At 55.5% G+C, this 13,376-nt stretch overlaps 2 protein-coding genes across 2 annotated transcripts; both read right to left on the bottom strand.

Annotated features, from left to right (window-relative positions):
- Positions 1–434: 434 nt before the first annotated feature.
- On the bottom strand, positions 435–4,293 carry APOC1 (apolipoprotein C1). Its single transcript, XM_025367946.1, has 3 exons — positions 4,054–4,293; positions 3,163–3,298; positions 435–492 (listed from the first exon to the last, which is right to left on the bottom strand). The coding sequence occupies exons 1-3, from the start codon at positions 4,103–4,105 to the stop codon at positions 435–437; spliced, it is 246 nt and encodes an 81-aa protein (XP_025223731.1). The 5' UTR covers positions 4,106–4,293.
- A 4,757-nt stretch (positions 4,294–9,050) lies between these two features.
- APOE (apolipoprotein E) lies at positions 9,051–12,987 on the bottom strand. Its single transcript, XM_025367945.1, is given in 5 exon segments — positions 9,051–9,908; positions 10,530–10,722; positions 12,178–12,243; positions 12,929–12,962; positions 12,964–12,987. Coding segments are annotated over 5 exon segments (1,035 nt in total). The 3' UTR covers positions 9,051–9,190.
- Between the last annotated feature and the right edge of the window lie 389 nt (positions 12,988–13,376).

Here is a 13,376-nt window from a genome sequence, read left to right as displayed (position 1 = left end):
AAAGAGTAGCGTAGTGACATTGCCAGGTTGAGGGTTCAATCTAGTCCCAGTTCTCCACTTCCTGGCTGTGTGACCTTACACAAGTAGCCTCACCTCTCTGGGCCTCAATGCCCTTATGGGATTAATAAGGCCCAGTTTGCAAGGTTCTTAGGAAGATCCTTTTGAGACCACGGAGTTAAAACATCCTTATCACAGGACAAGGAGATGGAGCATTGGAGGGCTTGTGAGGAGTCTCTAAGGTACAGCCTCTGCCCTCTCCCGCAGCCCCTACCCTCTCTGGCACCCCTGGCCCACAATGAAGAAGCACTCAGGAGAGAATTTTCTATAGGCTTTTTATTGGTGGCACCTGGGGCCACATGGAGGGAGTCCTCAGCACAGGTGCTGAGGTGCAGGAAATTTCAGAGCCCCCTCCTGGGATGTCACCCTTCAGGTGCTCATGAGTTAATCTTGAGTTTCTCCTTCACTTTCCGAAATGTCTCTGAAAACCAATCCCTGTGGGGAGGGATAAGGAAGGGGTCACTGTGTGCAGCTCCCTCCCAGGCTGTCCAAATTCTACCTGCTACCTGACTCCCACCTCTTCCCCTTCCTGAATCTCCATCCCCACTGTCTGTGGGATTAGGAGGTCCGCTGGGCTGGGTGGGCCAACTTCTGTGCTTCAGGTTCACAGATGGACCAGAGCACGATGAAGTCTAAACACTTTACCCTTGACTGGGCATGGTGGCTCACGCCTGTAATCCCAGCACTTTGGAAGGCCGAGACAGGCAGATCACTTGAGGTCAGGAGTTCAGGACCAGCCTGGCCAACATGGCAAATCCCTGTCTCTACTAAATTACAAAAATTAGCCACGCATGGTGGTGGACGCCAGCTACTCAGGAGGCTAAGGCAGAATTGCTTGACCCTGGGAGGTGGAGATCGCAATGAGTCGAGATCACGCCACTGCATTCCAGCCTAGGCAACAGAGCGTGACGACTCCATCTCAGAAAAAAAAAAACAAAAAAACCCCTGGTCTGGCTTTCAAGGCCTGCCATCTCTTGCTACCAACTCTTTCTTCCAATCTGCCCTTGCCTTAGCTGTTCTCATTCAAAGGTACTTTCCAGTCTCCCTGCCTATGACCAGGCTGTTCACATGCCTGGAATGCCACCCACTCTTGATTATGATTATCGATCAACCTTCTTGGCTTAGGACCTTTGCCTCTCCCTCCAATCTTCCTTCCTTCCTTCCTTCCTTCCTTCCTTCCTTCCTTCCTTCCTTCCTCCCTCCCTCCCTCCCTTCCTTCCTTTTCTTTCTTGTTGAGACAGGGTCTCATTCTGTTGCCCAGGCTGGAGTGAAGTGGCACAAACATAGCTCACTGCAGCCTTAACCTCCTGGGCTCAAGGGATCCTCTTGCCTCAGCCTCCCGAGTAGCTGGGACTACAGGTACATGCCATCATGCCTGGGTAATTTTTTGTATTTCTAGTAGAGACAGGGTTCTCAAACTCCTGACCTCAAGTGACCCACTCACCTCAGCCTTCCAAACCTTCCAAAGTGCTGGGATTACAGGTGTGAGCCACCGTGCTCGGCATGTTCTTCACTGTTTTATTGCCCACAATGAAACAGTTTCCAGCACTTAACAGATGCTCAATAAATATGTGTTAAGGAATGATTCTCTAACTTGCCACAGGGAGCAAGGGTGGATTTAAAGATGTACTGAGCATCTACAGTGTGCCAGACACCCTGTAGACCCTCTCCTTTACTTCCCCTCAGAACCACCATTTTACAGGAAGGAAACTGAGGCTCACAGTAATGCCTCTCTCTTAAGATCACACAGGGAGTAAGGGGCTCTATGCCAGCCTGGGGACACAGGTCTGGCCAAGTTTGGGTCCTCCATTACCCCACAAGACCATCTGTTTTTTTTTTTGTTTTTTTTTTGAGACAGGGATTTGCTATTGTTTCCCAGGCTGGAGTGCAGTGGCATGATCTCGGCTCACTGCAACCTCTGCCTCCCAGGTTCAAGTGATTCTCCTGCCTCAGCCTCCCAAGTAGCTAGGAATAGAGGCATATACCTCCATGCCCGACTAATTTTGTATTTTTAATAGAGATGGGGTTTTTCCATGTTGGTCAGGCTGGTCTTGAACTCCCAACCTCAGGTGATCTGCCCGACTCGGCCTCCCAAAGTGCTGGTTTACAGGCGTGAGCTATTGCACCCAGGCTTTTTTTTTTTTTAGAGACAGGATCGCCGGGTGTGGTGGCTCACACCTGTAATCCCAGCACTTTGGGAGGTCGAGGCAGGCGGATCACAAGGTCAGGAGTTCAAGACCAGCCTGGCCAAGATGTGAAACCCTGTCTCTAATAAAAATACAAAAAAAATTAGCCAGACATGGTGGCAGGTGCCTGTAATCCCAGCTAGTCAGGAGACTGAGGCAGAGAATTGCTTGAACTGGGGAGGTAGAGGTTGCAGTGAGCCGAGATGGTACCACTGCACTCCAGCCTGGGAGACAGAGCGAGACTCCATCTCAAAATAAATAAATAAATAAATAAATAAATAAATAAATAAAAAATAGGGACAGGATCTCGCCACGTTAGCCAGGCAGGTCTCAAACTCCTAGGCCCCAGCAATCCTCCAACAGTCCTGGGATTACAGGCATGAGCCACTGTACTTGAGCAAGACCATCTTTTCTTCCTCTTTTTTTAGACGGAATGTTGCTTTGTCACCCAGGCTGGAGTGCAGTGGCACCATCTTGGCTCATTGCAACCCTCACCTTCCTGGTGCAAGCAATTCTCCTGACTCAGCCTCCCGAGTAGTTGGGATTACAGGTTCATGCCACCATGTCAGGCGAATTTTTTTGTATTTTTAGTAGAGACAGGGTTTCACCATGTTGGCCAGGCTGGTCTCGAACTCCTGAACTCAGGCAATCTGCCCACCTAGGCCTCCCAAAGTGTTGGGATTACAGGCATGAGCCACGGCGCCCAGCCCAAGACCATCTTTTAAAATGTGGCCTGGATGGGAGTCCGGGAAACTGTCCCTGAAGTCTGAGATCCTTGAGATCTAGCTGTGTGACCAGAAGGACGCTGTCAGCCTCTCTGGGACTTGTTTTTTTTTCAATTTGTCCATCTTGGACCATCCTCCAGGGCTCCACCCCAAAACACACCCCAGCCCTCCTGTGCCCTGGGAAGGGTTCTAACCGTGTCTTGGCAGGAAGTTCACTCTGTGTGATGAGGTTGATGAATTCCCGAACATTGTCCTCCAGGGTCTTTCCAAACCCCTCCAGGACGTCAAAGGAGTTGGAGACGTCTGGAACCCCCTGGGCTGGGGTTGGGCCTGCCAGGAAGATGGGCAGCGGTGCAAAATTTTTTTTTTTCTTTTTGAGACGCAGACTTGCCGTGTCAAGTGCTGTGATCTCGGCTCACTGCAACCTCCACTTCCTGAGTTCAAGCAGTTCTCCTGCCTCAGCCCCCCAAGTAGCTGGGATTACAAGCGCACGCCACCACAACTGGCTAATTGTTTTATATTTTTAGTAGAGATGGGGTTTCACCATGTGGGCCAGGCTGGTTTCGAACTCCTGACCTCAAGTGATCTGCCTGCCTCGGCCTCCCAAAGTGCCGAGATTACAGGCATGAGCCACCGCACCCGGCCAAAAATTTGTTATTGGAACCCCCTTGGGATGGGATCCCGGGATGGATAAGGAGATCCTTGGGGATCATGTGGTTAGAATGGGGAGGATACTGGAGTGACCGCGTGGGGCTCAAGCCGCTGGGAATTGCCTTACTCAGCACTGACCTCCTCCCACAGCCCCTTGCCCTGATCACCCAGTTTCAAGGCGGTAGAAGGAGGACAGCCAATCCCAGAGGCGTAGGCGTCAATACGTCATCAGATGCTAGGGCTCTCCTGGGCAGATTTGGCGCCTGCCGAACTGAGCCTGGGAGAACCTGGAGACCCACCCGACCACAATGGGGCAATCACGACCCAGAGGGGGCCCCAGAGCTCTCAGAGGTCCTCTAAGCCGGGACCCAGGCCTGTAGCCACCTTCACTCTTCCAAAAGTCCAACTCCGCAATTCTCCCATCCCACTTTTACCTTCCAAGACTATCGACAGAACCACCACCAGGAGCGACAGGAAGAGCCTCATGGCGGGGCCGGAGGGGCACTCTGGAGGCAGAGGGAGGGGTGCAGGGGATCAGTAGCACCCTCCTCCGTGCCTCCCTTTCTTCCTCCCATGATCCCCTCATCTCTTTTTTTTGAGTTCTTGCAGAGTGGAGGCTGGTGTCCCTCCCAAGCGCTCAGCACCAACCTGACTCCTTGCTGGAGGGCTCGGTTGGGAGGTCCTGTACCACCAGCAGGACCTTTATCAGGCTGGGGAGGGGGCGGGGCAGGTTGATGTTGATCTCTCTCCTCCTGAGCCTGCCTCCTTCTGCCCACCCAGGTTTTTCTCCTCTGCCCCTGGCCCGTGGGCGTTGGGGTCAGGTGGGGTCCCCGGCACTTCCCTTAGCCCCAAAGCCCTTTACCATTCAGCACCCTCACCTCCCAATCTCCCTGACTCTAGGGGGTCCTCAGACTACCATAGCCCCTTTCCTCAACTCAGAGGACAGCCTCGTCCTGTCTCTGTGGACATCTGCCCTCAGGGGCCTTCTAGTAATAACCCTGTGATCTCATCCGCCCCTCATTCACACCATGTCCCTAGACCACCTCTTTCCCCCACTTCCCCTCTCTTAGCAAGCCTCCTCAGCCCCAACAACTCTTCCTTTATGTTGCTGGGGTCTCTCAGTTGGCCCCGCACTCCTACCCTGCGTGCCACCTCCAATTTCTTTCAGATCAGCCCTTGAAGCACCCCAGACCACCCTGATATTCTCTGGGCTCTTAACTTGATGGTTCTGTCTCCCTTTTTTGCGAGGGGGTCACCTTAGCTGGACGACACTGTAAAAACCTCACCTGCATTAGCCAGGTGTGGTGGCTCATGCCTGTAATTCCAGTGCTCTGGGAAGCTGAGGAGGGAGGATTGCTTGAGCCCAGGAGTTGGAGACCAGCCTGGGCAACATAGGGAGACCTCATCTCTACAAAAAAATTCAAAAATTAGCTGGGTGTGGTGGCGCACACCTGTAGTCCCAGTTCCTCAAGAGGCTGAGGTAGGAAGATTGCTTGAGCCCAGGAGTTCAAGGCTGCAGTGAGCTGTGATTGCGCCACTGCACTCCAGCCTGGTGGGACAGAGTGAGACCCCATCTCAAAAAATTAAAACCCTCAGCTGAAAAGTTCTGAGTGTATGCCCCTTCCTCCCTTCCACCGGGACTCACCCCCTTTGCCTCACCCCAACACTCCATCTGCTCTTATTCACCCTCCAAGGCCCCTCCTGGCACCAAGCCTGCTTCCCCCCATCACCACATCCGTCCCCCAAGGCTGGAGTCCAATTCCTTCCCCACCAGCTGCCTTTGACCGCCAGTGACCCTGGCAGCTGGTGGGGAGGGTGTCCTCGGCCCAGCCTCAGACTCTAGGTTGGCTGGCCTTGTGCCCCCACAACCACGTGTCAGCCTGGCGGTAGGGGGATGGTTGTGAAAGGGACAGCATAGACAAGACCCTGGCAGGATTGCAACATCCCTCTGGCCAGTTCAGAGCTTCCAGTCCCTGTCAGCCCCAGGGGCCCCCCTACTTCCCCAACTGAGCCCAACATTCCCCAAACATCCACCCAGATGTCTGCTTCCCTGACCCCACAAGAATAGAAAACAGTGCTCCTGCTTTTCCAACCTCATCCTCTCCTCTGCTATAGGAGTTTCTGTTTTATAGATGGGGAAACTGTCGCCCAACCAAGAACATCCAGTAGGGCTCAGCGAGGGGCAAAGATGGGGGCTACTGGCTGGTTGCAGTGGTTCATGCCTGTAATCCCAGAACTTTGGGAGGCTGAGGTGGGCGGAACACTTGAGGTCAGGAGTTGGAGACCCGCCTGGCCAACATGGTGAAACTCCGTCTCTACCAAAAATTCAAAAGTTATTCAGGGATGGTGGTGTGCACCTGTGGTCCCAGCTACTCAGGAGGCTGAGGCAGGAGAGTTGCTTGAACCGTGAGGTGGAGGTCCCAGTGAGCCGAGATTGTGCCACTGCACTCTAGCTTGGGTGACAGAGTGAGACTCTGTCTCAAAAACATAAAAAATAAAAAAAAGGGGCTGTCCTTCTCCTTCCCAGGCTCCAGGATGTCTCTCTGGATTGTTGCTGGATCAGCTCCTGTCCCATACGACTCCCTGCCAGCCTTTGTTCTGGAACCTTCTTCCCATCCTTGTATCACCTCTGGATCTGACTGGGGATGTAGTGAGATAGGGTGCCCTGTCTGCTTAGACGTCTTCATAGGTTGGCTGGTCGTGGTGGCTCACACCTGTAATCCGACCACTTTGGAAAGCTGAGGCAGGAGTATCTGCTTGAGCCCAGGAGTTTGAGACCAGCCTGGGCAACATAGTAAGACCCCATCTCTACAAAAAATGTTAAAATATAGCCGGGCATGGTGGCTCACGCCTGTAATCCCAGCGCTTTGGGAGGCCGAGGCGGGTGGATCACCTGAGGTCAGGAGTTGGAGATCAACCCGACCAACATGGTGAAAGCCCGTCTCTACTAAAAATACAAAAATTAGCCTTGTGTGGTGGTGTGCGCCTGTAATTCCAGCTACTTGGGAGGCTGAGGCAGGAGAATTTCTTGAACCTGGGTGTTGGAGGTTGTGGTCAGTCGAGATGGTGCCACTGCACTCCAGCCTGGGCGACAGAGTGAGACTCCGCCTCAAAAAAGAAAAAATTAGCCAGGTATGGTGGTGGGTGCCTGTGGCCCCAGCTACTCAGGAGGTTGAGGCAGGAGGGTCACTTGAGTTGGAGGCTGCAGTGATCTATGATCGTGCTACGGCACTCCAGCATGGCCGACTGAGCAAGGCACTGTCTCAAAAAAAAAAAAAAATTCTTATAGGTGAGAACTCAAGGTTCGACTCTTCAGGTGGCAGATGTGACTGATGCTGATCCCCTCATTGACATCTGGGGAAACCGAGGCTCTGAGAGGCTGCTGCTCCAGCCCCTGGACACATAGTGAATCAGCAGCAGGCTCAGTGGACCAGGACCCCTGCCTGTGAGCACACTGACCCTTTCCCTCCTCACTCAGCCCTGGTGAGTCATCTCCAGGGGAGGGGAACTGCCTCCTCGTGGGTGATCAGAGCAGCGCCAGGGAAAGCACCGAGTTCAGGACGTGCAGGAGCCAAGGCGGGCAGAGGGACATGCAGACATTGCAGCTGGCCCAGGAGATACAAGCTCAAGTCCTGGCCTGTCCCCCGTTGGTGGGAACCCTCCTCCCTGTCTCTGAGAACTGAGGGGGTGGGAGGGGAGGAGAGTGCCGGCGGCTCCTAGGCTTCCATCCAAGCTTCCCCTCTCTGAGCGCCAGCTCTCATCTCAGCATGGGCCTGGTGCAGAATTCGACAAAGGAGCCGCTCCCTTCTCTTCCCAGCCTGGACTCAGTACCCAGTAGGCTTGTTGGGAAACACAAGGGGTGGACATCACAACTGGAGGAAAGGATAGAGAATGAGGGATGGTCCGGGTGAGGTGGTTCATGCCTGTAACCTCAGCACTTTGGGAGGGTGAGGCAGGCAGATTACTTGAGGTCAGGAGTTCGAGACCTGCCCGGCCAACGTAGTGAAGCTTTGTCTCTACCAAAATCCCAGCTACTCTGGAGGCTGAGGCAGGAGGATCTCTTGAATGCGGGAAGTGGAGGTTGCGGTGAACCAAGATCACACCACTACATTGCAGGCTGGGCAGCAGAGTGAGACTCTGTCTCAAAAAAAAAAAAAAGAGAATGAGGGTTGGGCAGGGAAGCCCAGTTCACAGCCGGTGAAGGGACAGCTAGCTCAGAGGGAACTGGAGAAGGAGAGGGCTCAAACCAAACCGAGCGTTGGAGCGAGAAACCCAGATGAAGGGAGTTGGGGGTAGAAACAAGCAGGCCAGGGAGAGAGAAACCGTAGGAGGAAGAGATAAAAGATAGAGGTGGAGGAAAACAGGAAGCCAGAGTCTCCTAAGGAGAACAGGGAGACAGAGGGGCGGGGCTGGGTGAGGGGTGGGAAGGAGGCAGATATCAGATAAGACTGGAGGAGAGGAGGGAGAACAATGACAGCAGAAAAAAAGAAAAACGGCTTCATAATAAAGGCACCAATCTCAGGTCATTTGGAGTTGCAACTCTGAGGAACAGGTATTAGGTTGGGCAGGCCGGGCACGGTGCCTCACGCCTGTAATCCTAGCACTTTGGGAGGCCAGTGGGGGAGGATCGATTGAGTCCAGGAGTTTGAGACCAGCCTGGGCAACATCGTAAGACCTTGTCTCTATAAATAATAATAATAATAAAAAGCAGGGTGTAATGGTGCTAGCCAGTAGTCTCAGCTACTCAGGAGGCCACGGTGGGAGTATCGCTTGAGCCCAGGAGTTCCACATCAGCCTGGGCAACAAAGCCAGATCCCATCTCCACAAACACACACACACACTCCCCACAAATTAATCCTGGTGGTGTACGCCTGTAGTCTCAGCTACTGGAGAGGCTGAGGTGGGAGGATCACTTATCACTTGAGTCCAGGAGGTGGAGGCTACAGTGAGCTGTGATGGCGGGTGACAGGGTGAGACCTTGTCCCCCCCCAAAAAAGAAAGAGGGGCAGAGGCCAGGCACAGTGGCTCAGGCCTGTAATCTCAGCCCTTTGGGAGGCCGGTGGGTGGGTCACTTGGTCAGGAGTTTGAGACCAGCCTGGCCAACATGGTGAAAGCTTGTCTCTACTAAAAATACAAAAATTAGCTGGATGTGGTGGCATGAGCCTGTAATCCTAGCTATTGAGGCAGGAGAATCGCTTGAACCCAAGAGGCAGAGGTTGCAGTGAGCCAAGATCACGCCACTGCACTCCAGCCTGGGTGACAGAGCCAGACTCCATCTTAAAAAAAAAAAAAAAAAGGCAGAGAGAAAGATACAGACAGGCAAACACAGACAGAGAGGAGGGGGCTGAGAACTGTGTGGCCAGTGTGCGGGCAGAAAGAGAAACTGAGGCTGGGGCTTAGAGGAAATCACACAGGGAGGCCAGCAGATGCGGTGAAACTTGGCGAATCTTTATTAAACTAGGGCCCACCCCAGGAGGACGGCTGGGGCGGGGACAGGGTCTCCCGCTGCAGGCTGAGCGGTGGCAGGAGGCACGGGGTGGAGTCGGGTCGCATGGCTGTAGGTCTGGGCGTTCAGTGATTGTCGCTGGGCACAGGGGCGGTGCTGGCGCCCACGGCAGCCTGCACCTTCTCCACCAGCCCGGCCCACTGGCGCTGCATGTCTTCCACCAGGGGCTCGAACCAGCTCTTGAGGCGGGCCTGGAAGGCCTCGGCCTGCAGGCTTATCTGCTGGGCCTGTTCCTCCAGCTTGGCGCGCACCTCCGCCACCTGCTCCTTCACCTCGTCCAAGCGGTCGCGGGTCCGGCTGCCCATCTCCTCCATCCGTGCGCGCAGCCGCTCACCCAAGGCCTGGGCCCGCTCCTGAAGCGGCTGGCTGGCCAGGGAGCCCACAGTGGCGGCCCGCACGCGGCCCTGCTCCACCAGGGGTCCCAGGCGCTCGCGGATGGCGCTGACCCCGCGCTCGGCGCCCTCGCGGGCCCCGGCCTGATACACTGCCAGGCGCTTCTGCAGGTCATCAGCATCGCGGAGGAGCCGCTTGCGCAGCTTGCGCAGGTGGGAGGCGAGGCGCGCCCGCAGCTCCTCGGTACTCTGGCCCAGCATGGCCTGCAACTCGCTGCGGTACTGCACCAGGCGGCTGCGCACGTCCTCCATGTCGGCACCCAGCCGGGCCTGCGCCGCCTGCAGCTCCTTGGACAGCCGTGCCCGCGTCTCCTCCGCCACCGGGCTCAGCTGTTCCTCCAGTTCCGATTTGTAGGCCTTCAACTCCTTCATGGTCTCGTCCATCAGCGTCCTGCAGCCGAAAGAGCGGGAGGGTGTGCGCACAGGGGGAGGCGAGGAGAAGGGCTGGGATAGGTGTGGGTGAGATGGGGATCAGCCAGAGAGACTCGAGAAGGAAGAGAGGAGAGTCTCCTAAGGAGAACAGGGAGAGACAGAAGGGCAGTGAACCAAGAGAGAAGGAACGGGACAGAGGCAGAGAGGAGACAAAGACAGACGCAGAGAGCAGAGGCAGAGACGAAGAAAGAGCTAGGAGGCCGAGCAAGGTGGCTCATGTCTCTATTCCCAGCACTTTGGGAGGCGAGGTGGGAGGATCGCTTGAGCCCAGAAGTTCAAGACCAGCCTGGGCAACACAGTGAGACCCCATCTCTCTGTCTCTATATAAAAGAGCTAGTGAAGGACAGAGACAGCGCCAGGACGAGTGTGAGAGGCTGAGTCAGAAGGGAAGAGGGAGAAACAGAACTGAGAGAGAGAATTCCAGAGAGCTAAAGCCAGGAGTCAGAAATGGGAAGAGGAAGCTAGAACCAGCTGAGACCCAGGACCCCCAAGACTTAGTGGCAGGGGCAGAATGAAACCTGGACCTGGGGAGGTATAGCCGCCCACCAGGAGGGTCAAGGGCCGGGATGGGGACACTCACGTCAGTTCCTGGGTGACCTGGGGGCTGAGCAGCTCCTCCTGCACCTGCTCAGACAGTGTCTGCACCCAGCGCAGGTAATCCCAAAAGCGACCCAGTGCCAGCTCCCAGGGCTGGCCGCTCTGCCACTCAGCCTGCTGGCGAAGCTCGGGTTCTGTCTCTGGCTCCACCGGTTGCTCCACCTTGGCCTGGCATCCTGTGTGGAACAAGTTGAAGGTGGTTCAGGTTCCTTCTGACCCCGTCCAGGCAGCTAGTACCTAGGGGCACACAGAAGGTGCTCCACAAATGCTGCTTTGGAGCCATGGTGGGCAGGGTGAGGGGGGAGTCTGTTTAATCACTTGAAAAGCGTTATTTATTTACAGACAGGGTCTTGCTCTGTCACCCAGGCTGGACTGCAGTGGCCTGAACGTGGTTCACTGCAACCTTGACCTTCTGGGCTTAAGCGATCCTCCTGCCTCAGCCTCCTGAGTAGCTGGGACCACAGGTGTGTGGCACCAGGCCTGGCTAATTTTTGTATTTTTAGTAGAGACAGAGTCTCACTATGTTGCTGAGTCTGGTGTTGAACTCCTGGGCTCAAGTGATCCTCCCACCTTGGCCTCCCAAAATGCTGGGATTACAGGGGTGAGCCACCATGCCTAGCGGAAAAGCGTGTATTGAGTGTCCTTGTGTGCCCCAGGCAGGGCTGTGTGGGGTGATGGAGAATAAAGATCACAGCTGTCCCGTGTCTGGTATTCTAATGCAATGCATTAGAAACCTCTTAACTCCCAGCCGGGCGCGGTGGCCCACGTCTGTAATCCCAGCACTTTGGGAGGTTGAAGCAGGCAGATCACCTGAGGTCAGGAGTTCCAGACCAGCCTGGCCAACATGGTGAAACCCCGTCTCTACTAAAAATACAAAAAAAGTTAGTCCGGTGTGGTGGCATGTTCCTGTAGTCCCAGCTACTCCGGAGGCTGAGGCAGGAGAATGGCCTGAACCTGGGAGGCGGAGCTTGCAGTGAGCCGAGATCCAGCCACTGAACTCCAGCCTGGGAGCCACTGCACTCCAGCCTGGGCGACAGAGGGACTTCATCTCAAAACAAAACAAAAACAAAACAAAAACAAACAAACAAAAACTTCTAACTCCTATATTAAGGATGGGGAGGCCGGGCGCGGTGGCTCACGCCTGTAATTCCAGCACTTTGGGAGGCCAAGGCGGGCAGATCACGAGGTCAGGAGATAGAGACCATCCTGGATAATACAGTGAAACCCCTTCTCTACTCAAAGTACAAAAAATTAGCCGGGCATGGTGGCGGGCGCCTGTAGTCCCAGCTACTCGGGAGGCTGAGGCGGGAGAATAGCGTGAACCCGGGAGGCGGAGCTTGCAGTGAGCTGAGATTGCGCCACTGCACTCCAGCCTGGGCGACAGAGTGAGACTCTGGCTCAAAAAAAAAAAAAAAAAAAGCGGGGGGAGGAAACCGAGGCTCACAGAGCGTCAAATCGCTGTTCTGAGCCAGAAAGCAGCATAGAAGCCTCAGACCTGGGCTTTCCCCTCAAGGGGAAGACAGACCAGCAGAAGAAGAGGGGGCCCAGGGTGTGCTTGAATGGGGCCAGGAGGTTGAGGTGAGGATGAGACGGGGAGAAGCGGGGAAACCGAGCAAGCCCCGCCCCCATACCTGCCAGGAATGTGACCAGCAACGCAGCCCACAGAACCTTCATCTTCCTGCCTGTAATTGGCCAGTCTGGGGAGGGAGAAACTGTCAATCAACCGCCAGTGAGGACTCCTTCCACCCCCAGCCCGACCCCAACCCGGCCCCACCCCAGGTTAGCCTTCCAAGCCTTGCTCCATTATCTGCAACAGCCTAATCCCAGCACAAACAATTACCAAGCCGCCCCCAACCCATTCCCTATTTAACTCCCTCCTGGTCTTCTCTTATTTCCCCATCCCCAGGTCGGCCTCCATAGCCAAAATTCCATCTTTCTCTCCCGGGGTTCAAATTCCACACCCCCTCCCCCTCCCCACCGCCGGTTCCATCTCAGTCCCAGTCTCGCATTCCTCATTCTCCCTTCACATTCTAAGCTCTAACCTCACATTTAAGCGCCGTTTTCCATTTATGAGCTAATTCAGTCTTCATTTTAAAGTTCTCCAATCGACGGCTAGCTACCGTGTCGCTGCCCCTGGCTTCCCAGTTATGGAGATCTGAGGACACTGGGGACACCCAGTAGGTGCTCGATAAATGACAGTGACAACTCGTGGGGGTCCTGCTGTGGCTTAGCTCCTAGTCCACATGCTCTCCCCACGCCACCTTCTAGCGGGTCGGGTCGTCTCTGCTGCCCAGCCCTTCCCAGGTCCAGTCCCCTGCTGCTGGCCTCACCCCCGCTCCTCCTCTCCCCAAGCCCGACCTCGAGTAGCTCTCCTGAGACTACCTGGAGGCCAGGGCTTCCCGAGGTCCCAGCTCCATCTTTCTAGAGGCCCCTGAGCTCATCCCCGTGCCCCCGACTGCGCTTCTCACCGGCTCCTGGGGAACGACGTCCTTCACCTCCGCTGGGGCTGAGTAGGACTCAAGGATCCCAGACTTGTCCAATTATAGGGCTCCCCCTGTCCCGCCCCCTCCTCCAGGGATAGGGCGGGCTGGGCCAGCCCCCAGTCACGAGGTGGGCTGTTCTCCCCCTGCCCCAGGCACAGCAGGGCAGAGGGAGGAGGTGGGGCATAGAGGCCTTTTGACCACCCCCCACAGTCCCCAGGAAGTGAGGACACCTCGCCCAGTAATCCAGACACCCTCCTCCATTCTGGGGGCCAAGCGTGGAAGGGGAATGTGCAGGCTGCCGCCCAGAGTCCTCCTTCCCTGACCCTGTCCTTTCCTGTGCCTGGATG

The sequence above is a fragment of the Theropithecus gelada genome, chromosome 19, assembly GCF_003255815.1.
Source record: "Theropithecus gelada isolate Dixy chromosome 19, Tgel_1.0, whole genome shotgun sequence".
Lineage (NCBI taxonomy): Eukaryota > Metazoa > Chordata > Mammalia > Primates > Cercopithecidae > Theropithecus > Theropithecus gelada.
The sequence above is the reverse complement of the archived record's forward strand: the minus strand, read 5'-3'. Positions and strand labels throughout refer to the sequence as shown.